Source organism: Branchiostoma floridae, unplaced genomic scaffold (assembly GCF_000003815.2).
Source record: "Branchiostoma floridae strain S238N-H82 unplaced genomic scaffold, Bfl_VNyyK Sc7u5tJ_1566, whole genome shotgun sequence".
Taxonomy (NCBI): Eukaryota; Metazoa; Chordata; class Leptocardii; order Amphioxiformes; family Branchiostomatidae; genus Branchiostoma; species Branchiostoma floridae.
This window is the reverse complement of record NW_023365763.1, coordinates 24,389-42,514: the sequence shown is the minus strand read 5'-3', so window position 1 is coordinate 42,514 and position 18,126 is coordinate 24,389. Positions and strand designations below refer to the sequence as shown.

General features: G+C 40.1%; 2 protein-coding genes across 4 annotated transcripts; one reads left to right on the top strand and one right to left on the bottom strand.

Annotated features, from left to right (window-relative positions):
• Nucleotides 1-48: 48 nt before the first annotated feature.
• On the top strand, nt 49-4,951 carry LOC118408290 (leucine-rich repeat-containing protein 15-like). The gene is made up of 2 exons (XM_035808976.1): nt 49-584; nt 1,942-4,951. Exon 2 carries the CDS (start codon nt 1,955-1,957, stop codon nt 4,385-4,387), a length of 2,433 nt encoding a protein of 810 aa, XP_035664869.1. The 5' UTR covers nt 49-584; nt 1,942-1,954; the 3' UTR covers nt 4,388-4,951.
• Nucleotides 4,952-5,185: 234 nt separating this feature from the next.
• On the bottom strand, nt 5,186-18,101 carry LOC118408291 (protein MTO1 homolog, mitochondrial-like). Of its 3 annotated transcripts, none has more exons than XM_035808977.1 (17): nt 17,961-18,101; nt 17,250-17,483; nt 16,409-16,504; nt 16,211-16,266; nt 14,575-14,749; nt 12,052-12,228; nt 11,309-11,421; nt 10,960-11,072; nt 10,383-10,456; nt 9,751-9,867; nt 9,013-9,143; nt 8,447-8,557; nt 7,661-7,842; nt 7,108-7,188; nt 6,631-6,746; nt 6,057-6,208; nt 5,186-5,528 (listed from the first exon to the last, which is right to left on the bottom strand). In XM_035808977.1, exons 1-17 carry the CDS (start codon nt 18,094-18,096, stop codon nt 5,406-5,408), a joined length of 2,187 nt encoding a protein of 728 aa, XP_035664870.1. In that variant the 5' UTR covers nt 18,097-18,101; the 3' UTR covers nt 5,186-5,405. The 3 variants fall into 3 exon arrangements, with proteins under 3 accessions (XP_035664870.1, XP_035664872.1, XP_035664871.1); XM_035808979.1 differs by having other exon boundaries at nt 17,977-18,058; XM_035808978.1 differs by having other exon boundaries at nt 17,888-18,042.
• Between the last annotated feature and the right edge of the window lie 25 nt (nt 18,102-18,126).

Genomic DNA, 18,126 nt, shown 5'->3' with positions numbered 1-18,126 from the left:
ATATAAGCCTATACAAACACATTGTATGTACAAACATTTAAACCATACATTAATGACCTTTGCTCTGTTCTGTCCATTGTATTGATGAAGGTAAAAGTACACCTCAGCAGTGGCATGCAGACAGGTTCAAGGTTCATACTGGATCATTCCTAAGGCACCAGCCACAATGCATAAGCCACATGTGCAGTCAGTACAGTTATAGGTAACTGAACAATAACTTTGTACGGACCCAGCAATACATCCATTTATAGAATTTTTAAAAATACATGTAAACAATAAATTGCTTTGAAAGCATAAATTTTGCTATTTCCTCTAAACCTGCAGAAAGTAATGATCAAGGGTACATCAAAACTTAAAACGATGTAAACAACATGATAAGAATCTGGTAAATCATTGATCACACAAGACAAAAAACAAGGTATAAAGTACAATGCGCAAGTAGGACTAGGTGCATTTTGTCACGTAGTAACCCAGAGCACATATCTTCCAAACACCACAGCATCAAGACGTAAAAGCCTTCTGCAACTATCTGGCAGGAAAGTTTTAAATACTCAACCACGTCTGGAATATACTATAGTTCACAGGTAAGTCATTCTGTAGACAGCAGACTATACATGAAGCACATGATGTACACTTAAAAGTTGGAAATAGAGCTCAACAAACTCAACAAATATTGGGCTGAAGTTTTATGGGTAGAACAGAAATGCATCTTCTACATGTACATGTGTGACATATAAAAACCCAACATGCATCGAGAAGAGTAGCATCTTGTTTTATTGAAGCCACATTGCACTAGTATTAATAGCAAATGAGAAAATGTCATGCTTCATCCTCATGTATACGCTTTACTGCCTTTTCACATGTATCAAAATGTACAATAATTCTTCATCATAGACATATCAGGCATGGTGCAAATTATATTTTTTCCAGATTCACTTGTTAACAACTATGAGACATCAATCTGTTCGTTGTACTTTGACTCATGTTATTGACTGAAAACTAGCAACAGTCATGATCTAAATGAACAGTAAATGCAAAACATGTCTGAAAGCATCATCTAACACTTTGAGTCTGTAGCTTCTATGCCTCATGCACAACACTGTAATTATAGTCAGTGTCTTTCATACTCAGCTCTCACTGGAAAACCAATAGAGTTTGAATACCCCGGTAATTCATTCAGTTTACATGTACCCTTACTTAAGGATATCCAAACTTTGAGTGCCTGTTAGGCTGAATATAATGGCCTCATGAATTTTCATTTCTTCATAATTCTGCATCATGGGACAAAGAAAACGGACAAAAACCATTTTCGAACAATTTGAGTTTTTACAGTTAGTGACTATGTAATGTCAAATGTTGCCTGCAATCATAATAAAGTGACTTCAGCTTATAGGAGCGTAGAAAAATTGGCAGCTCCATATTTTATGATATGAAATAAGACATTTTATGAAAGGTGATGATGCAGAATTCTATATATTAAATGTACATTGTACTTCACTCAGTAGAGGGTAAGGCTAGTTGTTTAATGTATTTCCCCTAAGTTCTCTACAAAATGTCATTTGTCTAGAAATCATGTGGTACACATACTTTTATGTGGCACACATTGCTGACATAGAAAGAGACATTAATATATGTAAAAACAAAGAAAGCCTGATACATGCAGCAATTTTCACAAAGTTAAATATATTTGACGCCTCAAATCTGGCTCAGTTACACTATTTCAACTTGAAAAGGGAGAGTTTTCATTTAACTAGCCAGAAGTGCCTTGAGGAAGGTGACAGACACCAAAACATGGGTCCAAACACATGTTGTGTACAAAGAATATTGTTATTCAGTGACTTTCCAACTTGATGAAACCAGTCACACATTTATTACTTTCTAATAGTCTGTTATTATCATATCCAGATTTGCCTCTTTCAGTTCATGTTGTTTCTATATTAGGTAGCTGTACAACATGGGTAGAAAGCTGCAACAGCTGATTTGCCTTCTCGTCATCGTGAAAGAACTCAAGGCAACAGAATCAAACTGCATCTGTTCAACAACGTCATCCTGCATCTGTTCCTCCTCCTCATCCTGTGATTGCAACATAAAGGGCCTCACCAGCATTCCACAGACCCTACCATCATCCATTACTGACCTGAATTTAAGTCAAAATCTATATACAACTTTAAGTCAGTCAGATTTCTCAAGGTACAGGAGGTTGAGAACTTTATATTTGGGAGGCAATCGTATCTCTACAATAAATGACCGGGCATTTTACTATCAAAATAGCTTAACCACCTTGGGTCTTCACCTCAACCGGTTGACAAGTCTACGAGCTGACATGTTTGAGGGACTTAGTACCCTATATAGTCTACTGCTGTATAATAATGATATCAGTTTTATTGAGGCAGGAACCTTTTGCTCAACCCCACAACTGCGCAGCTTGTTATTGGGTGGAAACAATGTGACATCAATTCTACAAGCAAAACACAATGTTTTTGATTGTCTGAATGGTCTTACGCAGTTACAACTTTGGAGTGGTCACTTGAAAGTTATCCCATCTAACATTTTTTATAATTTTCCGCAGCTTAGATATCTTGCTCTCAGCAACAATGAGATAAGCTCCATCCCACATGGTGCTTTCGCTAATCTATCCTTGCTTCAAACTTTGTGGCTGAAATCAAACCAGATAACAGACATTCAGTCTGGTTCATTTTCAAACCTACTCCGACTCCAAAAGTTGTACCTGTACTCCAACCTAATAAGTAACATTGAGTCTGGTATATTCTCGAATCTACCCCAACTCCAAGAGCTCCATCTGTACTCAAACCAAATAACTGCTATTCAGTCTGGTGCATTTTCAAACCTGCCACGACTACGGCATTTACGCCTTGAAAATAACAAGCTGCATACAATAAGCCCTGGTTTGCTAACTGGCCTGGGAAACTTGCAAGAGCTTCAACTACAGAACAACCAGATTGCCACACTTCCCCTGGTGGCATATGACAAGCTATCCTCTATCACTACCGTAAACATTGACAACAACCACTGGCAGTGTGACTGTAGGATGGTTCCCTTCAGGCAGAAAATGACTGGGTCTCAATCATTTGAAAACCAAACCACCTGTGAAGGACCCAGCAACTTCCATGGACAAAGGCTTATCGATATCAATCCTGAAGATCTGATCTGTGAAGAACCAACAATTGTGAGGTTTGAGATGAGTGGGGATACCACATTGTTACAAGGACAGACACTCCATTTGGTCTGTGAATCATTGGGAATCCCTACACCAGACATCACAGTCATTCTCCCATCTGGATTGGATGCAACTGTTGAGTCAGGTGGGAGGGTGACTGTGGAGGTGAATGGTACTATCACTTTAACAAACTTTACTGCAGCAGATGCTGGTCTGTACATCTGCATTGCAGCAAATCAAGCTGGTTCAAAATTTGCCACACTGTCTGTTGACGTGGACATCCGTACATCCGTCATGCCAGTTACTTTACCACTTGGTAGTACACAAAGCTATGATGTCACAAGCGTAGCATCAGTCACACTGCCTGAAGAAGCAGCTATTGTGAGGTTTGAAAGGAGTGGAGATACCACATTGATACAAGGGGAGACACTATATTTGGTCTGTGAAGCTTCAGGAATCCCCAAACCAGACATTACAGTCATTCTCCCTTCTGGACTGAATGCCACTGTCAAGTCAGGTGGGAGGGTGACTGTGGACGTGAACGGTACCATCACCATAACAGACCTTACTGCAGCAGATGCTGGTCTGTACATCTGTATTGCAATGAGTCCTGTTGGTGCTACATATGCCACATTATTTGTGTCCAATGTCCAACAGAATATGCCCACAACTTTCACCATGGCACCTCTGTCCAGCACTTCATCTGTAACTACCACTGGTGCTCTCAATTTCGAATTACCTGTTCTCATTGCCTCTGTCTGTGGTGCAGTTGCTGGCACTCTACTCATTGGTGGCATCATTCTCACAATCTGGTTCAAGAGAAGAAACAAGAAACCTCCATCTGTCCCAGACCACAGCATTGTGTTTGACAACAAAAACACCACTGTTACAATAATAGGTGGTCATGACCAAACAGAGCAAGGTCAGTTTCAGGCAATGGGTGAAGCCACACGTCCACATCTCCAAGCACCATCTGTCTCACAGCATCATCTGTATGATGATGTTATGCCTCCAAGAAACAACGTGCCTCTTGATGATCGTCCCCCACTTCCCCCACCCCGTAGAGGTGTTGCTGCAGCAGTGGATGAGAATGCACCTGCCCATGATGCACTTCACTACTACCAGCCACTAACAAGCACCAGAAATCAGCCTGCTGAAGCCCATAGCTATGGCACTCAACACCACTACCAATCTCTCAGAAAGACATAAATATTGTACACAGCCATTAATATGGCAACCAATCAAGAAACTATAGAAAAGAACCATTCAAAACATTTAGGATTAGCCTTAGGATGTATTTTCATGGCATCTTGTATTGACAATGTGATGTTTGAGATGCTTTGGGTATAGCACTGCAATACGTGCCTCATAACGTCCAGAAGCAAATCTCTTTCACTCAGCTGTAGAGATTGAATTGTATTTGAATATTGTTTAGTAGTACCTGGATGTCTAACCTTGATAACCATAATATGTACATGTGTGTTTATATGAGTTTGTATTCAAAGTTTATATTAATCAATTAAGTGCTTAAGGGCTTAAAAAGTAAAAATTTGTGAAACCATCAAATTATTTTTCATAGAAGTAAAAGGCTGTGTACCATACACTAACTTACTCACTATTTGGTTTATAAAATTCATACTGTAACATTTAAGCAATTCATGAAATTCACACTGCATCTAAGATATATATCACTCTTAATTTTGTGGAAAGTCCAACAATCTAGATTTTATTTTCATCTTGATAGAAGTCCCCTGCCAGGCCAAAATACATCTGATTGTTGCAACAAAATTAAGCTTTCCTCATAAGTTCCATAACCATGCATATCTTTTGAAATCAAATTAAAACATTATGATTATGCAACAAGTGCTTGTTGTTTCTTATGTCAAAATTAGGCATGTAAGGGGTATCCTTTTTAGACGGAGAAGTAACAAGCAATACATGTCAACAAACACACATGACAGTGTGAAATATGAAATTTATTTAATAGAATATGATACTGTTCATATGTACAAAAATACTTAAATTTACCTATCAACTCCATACAATATAAAGTGTTTGATTCATGCCAAATCAAAGACAGTGTTGGCTGATAGCACCTCATAAATAAATTTAAAATTAGCATGCTACAAAACATACTTAAAGGCCATAATTAGTATGAAACATGTATATCTAACTATCAACCCCCTCATCTATTCGTATTCCACAGGTCCTTGTCATTGCTTCTATGTCAAGCTGGATTGAGTTCTTGGGTCTCTGACCCACGTTTCTGTCTGTTGAAGTTCTTGACATATCTCAGTAGTTGAACCATGGCAGCTGGTGTGATACCAGGTATTCTGCTGGCAGCTCCAATCTGCAAAATTGCGTAAATAAAATTAATGTTCATTTATTGCCTACTTCATTGTCCTTGCATTAGGTATAGCAAAAACAGTTCTACATAAAAATGAAGGACTGGTATAATTGCAATAGTGATAAATCCTTACAATCTAAAGGTTCAGGGTTGAAATCCCTAGTGGAAACCAAAAAAAAAACTAAGATCACGTGTATCCTAAATGAGAAAGGCACTTTAGACTAGTTTTCTTACTCAACTCAGGTTAAACTGAGTTAGGGACATCCTCTTGGATGGGACCAAAGTTAGAGACCCCATGTTTGAGTAGGGCCAAACCTTGAGCATGTTAAAAATCCTAGAGCACTTTATGTAAAGGGGTCCATGCAATCCAGTGTGAGTGGATCAATACTTACAGTTCAGTCTTACACAGCATCTACCTAATATAAAAGTGGAGTGTTAAACCTAAAGCGAGTTACATGTATGCAAAATGAACATTCATAATATACGTACTACTATTATGTATTTGGGATGAGAAATTTTATGTACACGTACTGTCTGTGGTCTTGTCAATGCCAGTTTCTCTATGACCTCGGTTGACACGCGTAACCGGGTAAAGTCCAGGTTGTCAGGAAGGGTCATGGCCTCGTCCCGCCGTACCTCCTGTATCTCCTGCTCCTGCTTTTTCAGCATGCATGAGTACATCGCTGAGGGGAAAAAGTAAAAGTGAAAAAAGTGAACAAAGTGAAAGTGAGAAATGTGAAAGTGAGAAATGTGAAAGTGAGAAATGTGAAAGTGAAAAAAAAGGAAAGTGAATACTGATCCATTTCAACTCACTGAAGAGCTACTCATCCACTGGTTCTGACAGAGAGGACAGACACTACAGATGCATGTACAGTATTTACAGGTTGATTGTACCGGGGGAATTCCCCAAGGTCTTTTCCACAAGCACATGTGAACCACGGCTTATTATTAACACCCAGTCCTTGTTTCACTTTATCAACTGTATACTTGTATCATATATCATTAGACAGCTTTTTTTTTTAAAAAGCAACCATTTGTAGAGTCACAAACAGATACAAAGTTAGAACCATGTGTCACAACCATGGCTGAACAGTTCTTGACAAACCTTCTATCTGGAGCCTATTGCACAGCTGTCTGTTTGGTACCAGGTGTCTCAGCTCTGGAACAACATCTCCCAACCGGGCTATGGTCATATCTGGGTATTTCAACAAGTCAAAGGCACTGCAACAGACAGAATGAGGAAATGATAATTCTTTAAAGAAAAATGGTTCTTATGGACATTAAGAATTGTATGGTGTTGCAATGACAGCTAGGGTTCTTCTTGTTAATTTTGTACAGACTTCTAACACGATCATCTGGAGAATAAAAAGAAGAAAAAAAACAACTAAAAAGTTCCAAGAGGCTAGAGGGTTTATGATTTAGGTAATAAACTGTCATATTTTTATTCTCTAACCCGCTACAACTTGTAAGTTAGAGTATAACTTGTGACCCCTATATTAGTATGGCAAATATGGAGCATTAAAGCTATGGTTTATTAAGGGGGAGCTTATATAGCAACAGTATTTTGTTAAAATGTGTTCACCTTTGAGTCCCTGATTTTGTTTCACTCAACAGATCATAATTCAGTTGTCTCTTCCACTTGGTTGATGACTGACTGAAGGATCTGTAGAAAAATGATACATGGAAATGATCAGTTAAATGCACAATTAATGTCATGTATTTGGCCCAAAATTAATTTTCTCTCTGTGCTAAATGATTTAAAATTGATTTTTATAGGCTTTGTGAACTTCTTTTCAAGTATTTGAGAACTAAATTGATAAATTGTAATAATGTAACATATGATATATCTTTACCGGTACATTTTAGCTATTCAAATGAAACTTCATTCATGAGGATAATCAACTTTGAGAAGATTTTCAAGTTTAAACCCTATTTCATCACACCAAGTAAATCCCTCACCAACAAGCTTTCCATTCTGATCCTTCTCAAGTTAAAATGACCTGAGGACTGCATCATATGATCATGATAATATTATGTTACGTCAATGAGTCAAATCTTGTTGGTAAGAGCTATGTTTCCAGAAATAGCATTTGAAATCTTAACCATATCTTTGCCAGTCAAGCCAGGAGACTTACTTCAAGAGCTGTAGACTGCTGTCCAGCGAGTGTTTAATGTCCATGAACCTGTGATATCTGTAGTGACTGACACAGCCTGCCTGGTGTCCCTTCTCTGTCAGTCTCTCGTCAGCATTGTCTGGTCTCAGGGACAGTCGGAACTCCGCTCTACTGGTGAACATTCGGTACGGCTCGTTGGTACCCTGGAATATGCAAGTTTATTCACGATTATGAAGGTTAGACATCCAGGTAAACAATATCCAGATACAGTTCCAGACGTTTTGAGTGACATCCATCACTCTTCTTAATTCAGCATCACTAGAATGAACTAGCAAAACAATTCAATACAAGTTAGTCATTTTACGGGATTAGTGCATAGTACAATATTGCTGTACTGTAAATCTTTGCAATGGTTTTATTTTTGTGATGACCTCTCTATGAATTCAAGAAACTATGCAAGTATGTGTTTCCAATGTATTACTACTGTGCCACAGAATTATTTCAACTGCGAACTTCTACTAGTAACTGTTAAAACTTCCCCTTCCAATTAGTCAGTAACTGGGGGACCCTGGTTCAATCCTGGGTAGGGCATCTCAGTTGGGGCTGCATCCATCTTTTGGAAGGGATGTAAACATGGGGGTCCCGTGTTCAAGCAGGTGCTTTAAGCACATTGAAGGAGAAGGGATAGCAACTTCTCCCTGTAAAAATGTACCCTGCTACAGAAACAGCAAGGAAACTTGCTGATCTATGAGCACACAGGCACTGCAAGGGTCTGAACGAAGAAAAAACAAATAAACCAAGAAATACCTGTGTGGTGAGGTCGTCTATGAGAACTCCGATGTACCCTTCTGTTCTGCTAACAGTGAAGGCTGGTCTGTTCTGTACTTTCAACACTGCATTGATTCCTGCTATGATACCCTGCAAAATGCAGACAAAACAATGTAAATGACAAGAATAGAATTGTACACATTGTAGTAGCCTTCATCAAAGTCATGGCTCAGTTGGCATGGCCTATATTTCCTAAACTAGTGCTGTAAGACTTCCAATACAAAAAAAGTAACATTGAGGGGATTTTGATTTATGCAACTTGTAGAATGGAATTAAATGTAAAGGGGAAGTAAATCACATTTTTACCCAGGGGCCCGGGAATAGTTTCGGCAGGTTGGTCAGTCACTTAATACACACCAGTGTTTTTTTCAAGACCAACATTTTGGTGACCTTCTGCGTGAGCATTAATCTGATCATGAGGAAGGTGACAGTCATCGGAACATTGGTCTTGTATAAAACACTGGTTGTGTACAAAGAAGTTTGTTATCCAATGCTGTTATTTTTTTAAAGTTTGGAGGAAATAGCTAAAAAATAAGGTTCCACACCTGAGCTGCTGCCTCTTCATACCCTGTGGTGCCGTTGATCTGCCCGGCGAAGAACAGGTTCTTTATCCTGTGGGTCTCCAGTGATGCCTTCAGCTGCCGAGGGTCCATGTAGTCATAATCTACACCATAACCTGCAGAGTGGGATTGCCAAAGTACTGTACATTCATTCATTTTTGTGGGGATTTTATTTTTACAGTGGAAGGTGAAAGGAGGTTTTCAAGGTGCTTTAAATTAAGTTTGTGGTTGAAAAAAATCTGTCGTATGGTGGTTATACACTGGAAATGCATTTTTCTTGTTGTCATGACTTTGCAGTTTAGAGGTCGCCGCAAAAATAGAAAGGTTTACAAATGAGGAACTTGCAGCTTAGTTTCTGCCAAAAAAGTTGTGCATTTTCCAGCATTCATTGGACACTGTTGGCTTAACAGAACTATAGACTTATTTTTGTGTGGACAGCAGCAATTTTTTTCTGTTCCACTCACTGTTTGGGAGCCCGTGTTGCTGATTTTCCTGCTTAAATTTGTCATTTAAAGCTTTTGAAAGTACCTTTTCAACAGTTTTATGTCATTTTTGGGACGGATGGGGTAAAATTATTTCATGTCCAAACAAGCAAATTTCTGTCCTAGGACGGAAGGCCGGGTCCTGGAGACAGCCCTGGTGGACACGCATTGGTATTCTCATCAACAGTGACAAAATTTTCTCCAGGAGTCTATTGACTGAGAAGGAGAAAGTCTGTCCTACCAGGCCGGATGACCTCTGCCCTCTCCAGCCCCCTGATCTGTCTGACCATGTCCACCTGAACCTCTGCTGGCAGCGTGCAGGAGATACCATTGGGGTACACCACGGGGGTGTCCAGGCCTGTGGAGGGGGGAGAAGCTTACTGTATGATCACCAAGAGAAATAAATAACACTACATATACTATAGAAATACTGGATACTGCTAGCGATAACTTCACAAGCTCATTTTAAACAATGGGTTATTCCCAATACAAATATAAACAAAACCTACCCACATATCAAATACCACATACCAAATATCAATACAATCCATGCAGGCGTTCTCGAGTTATGGTGGTCTTCTAGAAACACACACACACACACACACACAAACGCTACCGAAAATATATCAACCTTCTTGGCAAAGGTAATTAAATGGCACATATACACAAACATTGTCTTATTGGAGACAAATGTGTATCTTTTAACAATGCAGGTGTGCTACAGCAAAAAAGAAAAAAAAGCTTGTGACACATGTAGGCGGTCTATTTTAATGGGATAGTAGCACCTCCTAGCAATTTGTGGAAGAACTGCAGCTACTTAAAATGATGTTGATATCAGACACTCTCAATGTTAACTTCCAACTTCCATCATACCTTCAGGTTCCAGCCATATTTGGTGGGGTCTTTTTGGGAATCTCAAGACCTTGGATTCGATGGAGGGACAATATCTGCAATTGGAACAGAGAAAAAGCTCTCTAGTTATCAAATTAGGTACGCCAAAAGGCAGTTATACAGACTATACAGATAAAGATATGGAAGCTGGTATGTTACACCCTAGAGCAGTTATGCCTGCTATACAAATAAAAATACCTACAGAAGCCGTCATCTTATGCCAAAGGGCAGTTATGCTCGCCATACAGATACAGATACAGATTAGCTGGTGTTATGCCCAAGGGTTGTTATACAGGCTATACAAAAAGAGATACAGATAAAGAAGCTGGTGGTTATGCTGAATGGCAGTTATACTAATTAACTACGGAAAGAGACGTGGATATATCAGCTAGTGTGTTATGCTGAATGGTTGTTATATACCACAAAACAGAAAGAGATATAGATACAGAAGCTGGTGTGTTTACAGTAAAAGGCAGTTATACAGATACATGTACAGATACAGAAGCTGGTGTGTCACACCAAAGAGTGGCTAGACAGAAACACATCCCTGAAGACACACCTCGGTCCTGTAGTCTCCTCCAGTACATGTCTGTCCAGGTGAAGATTATCCAGGATTATCTTGTCCACAGTGGAGTTGGTGTGGGTAAGGTGACAGAGCACCTGGTCTTCTGGCTGGACAACGTCAATTAAAGGTGATAAACTGAATCAGTTCCATCATACATATGCTAAACATGTTATTATCTTTGGAACACGCAATTTCATAAAGATATTCCACGCTAGCTGACAGGCAGAGAGACAGTCAGATGGGACATTCTTCTAAACTCTTTTTTTACTGAAAACTAGATGTCTACTGCAGTAGGAATGGAAGTGGCACACATCATGCATAACATAACCAATCTAGCCAGTACCTTGATCCACACAGCATCATTGAGGAAAGAGAAAGGCTGTGGAGGGTCGTCTCCAGGCTGTGGGGACAGATGTGTGTAGTCTATGGTACGTCCATCCACCCTGGGTGGTGTACCTGTGAAGTTAAGGTAAAGACAAACTTACCATGTTGGAAACCACAAAAAATCCATGACTAGATGAAAGAAAAAAGATCGAAGAAGAAAGAAGCAAACTGTGTGTCATATGTCACATGTGTTTAACTAGACAATAGGCTATGAGTTCATCGAATGGATATCTCTGTGTACCAGTATTTCGTAACTTTACTGTGATAGTGTGGAAAAAATAAGTAAGTGTCAGTGTTCTCGAATCAATCCAAACTGTATCACATTATTACAAATATGGCTCAATACAAAGGTAAAGATTAAGGTAGTCCGATAGCCTTTTGGGGTTGTAGGGGCAGTAGACCATAGCACATTCAGGTCAAAAGATAAAAAACACGGAATTTCTGCTGCAGTACCAAGATTACAAGGGGGCCCAAAATCGACCTTGACTTTCGTCTTCCCAACCCCTACCCACATACCAAATATCATTGTAATACGTCCAGAGGTTCTTGAGTTATGCTGACCACAAACATCCACAAATACAATCAGACAGACACACAAAGACAGACAGACACACAGCCATATCAAAGACCATACCTCCATTTTTCATGTACTAGGTAAATATAGCCTTCTTGGCAAAAGTAACTAGTAAGCCAGGCCCCCACCTGTCTTGAGCCTGCCCACAGTGAAGCCTGCGTCCTCCAGTGATCTGGCCAGCCCGATGGCCGGAGCGTCGCCCACCCTGCCTGCTGGTCTGGTCTCCAGGCCGATGTTGATCTGTCCCCTCAGGAAGGTACCTGTTGTCAGGACAACGGTGTCACCATGGATACATTGCCCATCATCTGTAGAGAAGAACACAACCTGACATGGTTTGTCATGGCGCACGAGTGATATTGGAGGAGTGAAAACAATCATACACTCAGATGTCCAAAAGTCAAAACTAACCAGTAAAACAAGGAAAAGAAAGAATGCATGAATGAATAATAATTTGATAAATCTATATTGTATCATTTGGAGAAGATACATCTACATCATCTTAATATGTAATTGGGTCCATAATAAGTTTTATCGCTACAATATAAGCTAAATTGATAAAAGCTATGACTTAGGCAAAGCAAGCTCTCATACATTCATATCCCCAATAAAAAGCTATGCAAGATATTGGGTAAATAGACAAGAGAGTCATTCAGCACCAAGGAGAGAGACAGATGTCAATAAAACCACATTTTCAGTACCATGGACAGGAAGAGCAAGGCCAGGGAAAAGGCAGTGGATACAAGTACTGTAAATGCAGAAATGTTCGCGGTGGATTAATGTTCGCGGTTATTGCGGTGACCACTTCATCGCGAACTTAAATCCACCGCGAACATTTTTCTATTATGGTATTGGACTGCAGTATATGGTGTTACCGCGAACTTAAATCCACCGCGAAAAGTCATTTTTCTCGCTACCGCGAAATTAAATCCCCGCGAACTTAAAGGCATTTACAGTATGTTGTATCATTACTGACATTGTATAAATCTGCAACTTACAATAGTAATTATAGTTAATTATAACTTAATAAATTTATAACTTATAACTTATTAATATTAGTACAGTTACGTGGAGGAAGGCTTTGTACAAGCCATGAAGGCTTCTCCCCTCCTCTGGCACTTTTAGTTACATTTCTGTACTTCATTACCTCCATGAAATGTCATGGAATGGAGGTTATATTTTCTGTTATGTGTCTCTGTCTGTGTAGATGATTACTCAAGAACGGCTGGATGGATTGGTTTCATACTTGTTGTGTTGGTGGGGTGTGATGAAATCTCGAATCGATGAGATCTTGGGGGCCGTATCTGTCGTTATAATCGATGTAATAATATCAGAAATCACCCCTATATTTGAGATATATTGGTACAGGCATCGTGCTGTATGTGTTTGTTAATGGGCTTAGCTGCAAGCAGATAGTGAGGTGACAGCTGTTTGGGGAACCCCCAGTAGTTTTATTTATGTCTGCTTAGGACTGTTTGAAATATTTGTAACAGTTGGCACAGTAGTTACCTCCATGAAATGTCATGGAGGTTATATTTTCTGTTATGTGTCTCTGTCTGTGTACAAGATTACTCAAGAACGACTGGATGGATTGGTTTCATACTTGTTGTGTTGGTGGGCTGTGATGAAAGCTCGAATCGATGTGATTTTGGGCGCCGTATCTGTCGTTATAATCGATGTAATAATATCAGAAATCCCCCCTATATCTGCGATATATTGGAACAGGCATCATGCTTTAAGTGTTTGTTAATGGGCTTAGCTCCAAGCAGATAGTGAGGTGATTTGTATGACAGCTGTTTGGGGAACCCCAAGTTTTTTGAATATGATAATTAGTTTTATTTATGTCTGCTTAGGATATCATGGAGATGTGAAGCGTAAGTATAATTGTAAGAAGTTGAGGTACATTTAACGGTAATGCTTAACAGGTATGGATGTCTCACATACTGTACTGCTGATTTGAGTGACATGGTGATTAAAATGCCATTAGGTCCTCTCATCTTAGATGGGTTGGGTGTCAGAAGTTTTATGGGCGATACAGATGTTCTGATTTCGTTACGATAAGGGACAGTTGTTAGTTGTCTCTTTCGTAGCCAATGGTACCTGTTTTTTAGCAGACGGGGTTGGCGCCAAGTATTCATCTTACAGTTGATGTAGGGCTATCAGAGGAAAGTGTGCATCTCATTTTTGTACCGTGTGAACAGCTGATGTTATGACATATTGGTGGAAAATCAAATCACCATCTGACTAAAGTTGGCCACATCCCTTCTTCTTTCTGAGTTTCCCAACTTCCTCCCACCACACCGCTCTGAGGCACATAGTCGAACCTCAATAATGCTGACAACCTTAGACAGTTTAAATGCCAAACATCAAGCTTAAGGAACACCACGTCGACCTCTTAAACGCACATTACACAATTAAGTGTCACATTTTAATAATTACTAATCAGATGGACATCCTCTGTGTCATTAAATAAATACACCACTACTTTCCCATAACATTTATAACCATTACTCTCAAATACAACCGACTATAAACATACATACCATCCACAAAAAAGCAATAAATATTTCATGGAGGTATGAGGTCCCCGAACTCTAGTTGTTATTGTTTTTTTATGAACAAAATAAACAAATAAAACAAACTACAAGACGTACCCAGCCTGACCCCCCGCACCAGTTGTTTACACACATCCGAGTCAGGCTGGCTGTTGGGTGTCAGGATCAGGTCCTCCACAGGCCTGGCCAGGAAAGTCAGGTTAGGGGTGTCGCTGAACAGCTCATCCTGGAGGTGCTTCTTGTACAGGGAACGGTCAATCTGTGCCCGGGGGCCCTGCAGGAAAATACATGCACAGGATATTGGTTTGGGAGTACTAGTAGTATGCTGGGAAAGAAGTATATCGCGAGTTCAAACTTAGTTTGTGGAAGGATATTCCCTTGACCAAGCCAAAGGCTGACTCTCAAGTAAAGGCCATAATAAGTAATAAGGACACTGACTAGTCTACTGGTATTTCCCCACATTTATCCTATAATTCATAATGCTTATATAAGTTATAATTACAATATCCCTATAATGCCGTACACCAAATCAGCATCTATTCAATATCCATGAAAAATATACTGTCAGTATATTTGAAGACAGTTTTAAAAAAAGTTCAATGACCAAAGCACAAAACAATTGCAAGTGATGATGCTACGTCTACATTACAAGCCGACCTAGACCACCTCACCACTTGGACCACCAACCGGCAAATGAAGCTTCACCCAAAAAAGTGCAAGGTGATGCATGTGTCTTTCTCTAAAGTCACTGTCCCAAGACCACAGTTCTCCATAGCCGGCGAACCACTGTTAGAAGTCAAAACTTTGAAACTACTCGGCTTGCAGTTCCAGGCGGACCTCGGGTGGGATCTACATGTGAACCACGTAGTAAAAAAGGGAAACCAAAAACTGTACCTACTCAGACAACTGCGAAGTTTCGACCTCCCTTCAGAAGAACTGCTTATGTGCTACAAGACCCTTGTGCGACCAGCATGTGAATACGCCGCCCCCACGTGGCATGCAGGTTTGACAACATCACAACGAGCCAGGATTGAGACTGTGCAGAGAAGAGCGTGCCGCATAATCCTTGGCCCTGCGTACACAACTTACACGGAAGCGTGCAGCAGACTGGAGCTACCCACACTAGAGGCCAGGCGTCGTGAACTGTGCCGCAGCTTTGCAAGGCGTCTGATTGAGTCAGACACATTCAGGAACTGGTTCCCACCTACACGGGGTAACATCAGCAACAGGAACACTAGAAGCAAACATCTCCTATCCACAGTTAAGACAAGGACAAGCCGATACAAGAACAGTCCTATCCCTTACATGACCAACCTGCTGAATGGACTCTAGCCATATATTGAACATGTTACCTGATGTAAATAGCTATTTGTAGCCACGCATTGTGCATGTCAAAAATACATCATCTGTTTAACGTCGAACCTATCTGTTTTAAGATAGCGTCTATTGTCGATTTTAAAAATGCAAACTTCGAGTTATAATTCCGCTGTATTTTCGAGCTGTATCTGCCTAAGCCAATGATTTTAATTGTAAAAGTATGCAATTCAGCCTGTGGCTGCCATATACTTTTTCATGGATCACATTGATCGAATAAAACCATTCATTCATTCATTCATTCATTCATTCATTCATTCATTCATGATACATCTATACATATACATTGCACAACCTTGAAAAGATGACTATTATTGTAGTATTAAGTACACATAGCGATACATATTAATATATAACTTACCCACACTGCAGGACCTTTTCTTGTGTTCAGAACTTTATATTGAATCCCTGATTTGTCTGTCAAAAAAAAAGAGAAATCCATTTGGTTAAAACAAAAAAAGACAACTAGCAAAATACTATCATGTCATAAGAAGACGGAACTTCTTTGTATTCTTGCCAAATTATATTATATCATATATGCATTTTAATCATAACTCACCACAAATCCTGGCACAGACTCCATCCAGTGCATCAATCTCCTTCATCAGGTGACCCTTCCCCACACCTCCAAATGATGGGTTACAAGACATCTCACCTGAAGAAAAAGGAAAAAAAGGTAAAGTTAAAAAAAGGTAGGTCCACCCATCTATCTTAAGCCAAAATAAATAAATTCCCACTAGGGTTGATTTGTTCAAAAATTTGTACTTTCCCAGAACTATTGTAGAGTAGAGTTATCACCAAGCACAGCATGGGCATCTTCGCTGGATAGTTTTAAAGATAGTTTTAAAGAACTCTTGCAGATAGATGTGCAAAAGTTAGGTGTGACCAGGGCTCTAGCCAGCTCAAAATTTATTTCCGTCAGCCAATTCCAATCGTCGTGAAAACCGCGAAAACTCATTTTCCCTATGACACTACAAAGTAGTAAATGTTGCCATTGAGACCTTGAAAAACGGGTTTTAATGAGATTATCGTACGCAAAAGGGAACCGACACACATTGTTAACAATCATAACAATAGCAAAACAAATAGTGTGTGGCTTTTACCGCCGTGGACGGTGTCCCCAAGCTGCCTGTAGCTTCCGCCAAGGATTTTTGTCCGTCAAGGTTGACGGATTGGTTTTAAAATTTTTCCGTCAGACGCAGCAAATTTCCGTCAATTGACAAAAAAAACGGACGCTGGCTAGAGCCCTGGGTGTGACGGATCATTCACTGTAATATAACCAGCTGATGCCACGCTACTTGCCTGCGAAGCTGGTGTGTTACACTGGCTATATAGCTTATACTGGCTATATAGCTTATACTGGCTATATAGATATAGATACAGATACAGGTAACACTCACCTATAGTGTCCAGTTTGTGCGTGACCAGGAGAGTGTTGGCCCCCATCCTGGCCGCAGCCGCTGCCGCTTCTGTCCCAGCATGCCCTCCTCCGACAACGATGACATCATACCTGCCGGTGTGACAGCGTCTCCTGTCATGGCCGGTGTGGTGATGAGACAGGACCCTGGTGGAGACTGTACTCCCAAACCTCACACATCTCCTTTGTAACATGGTGTAGACTGTTGTGTGTGTTTCTGAATGGAATGGAAGGAAAGGCATTACAATGAAGTTGTTGATGTCTTCTGTATTGATGTCATGATGTTAAACCTCCAAACCTGGGAGCGAACCTTAGTTTAGTGAGGAAAGTCGTGTAAAGCGCCTTTCCTATAAAGGGCACAAGATCGGTGGCATGGCATGGCAGGATTTGAACTCTGGAACTCTTGGGCCTGAGCCCATCGCGCTGCCGATTGCACCACGCGATTTCACCATGACAAGATCAAGGACTGTCAATAACATCACTCCTTCATATAACTTAATATTTTCCACAAAAACATATATCTGGAGCGAGACTCCTGCAAGAACTCGATCTACGTACTCTACCCAACTTCATGCGTGTAGCGAGCATTTCATCTTCTAAACCATCATCATATTTACTCACCTAATGCATCAAGCCGGTCTGCATATCATACCACCAATTCAGAACATTTATCACAGAGTAATAGTCAACAAACCACAAAATATCCGCACCGGTCCGGAATCTTCACATGGGCGCTGCCATTGTTGTGTCGCAAAGAATAAAGGGAAATGTGACGTTGTGCGGCCATGGCGTAATATCACGATTTCTGGTTTTCCCGCAGAAAACTCCATCAATTCTGTTAAATCAGATGATAAAAGGAT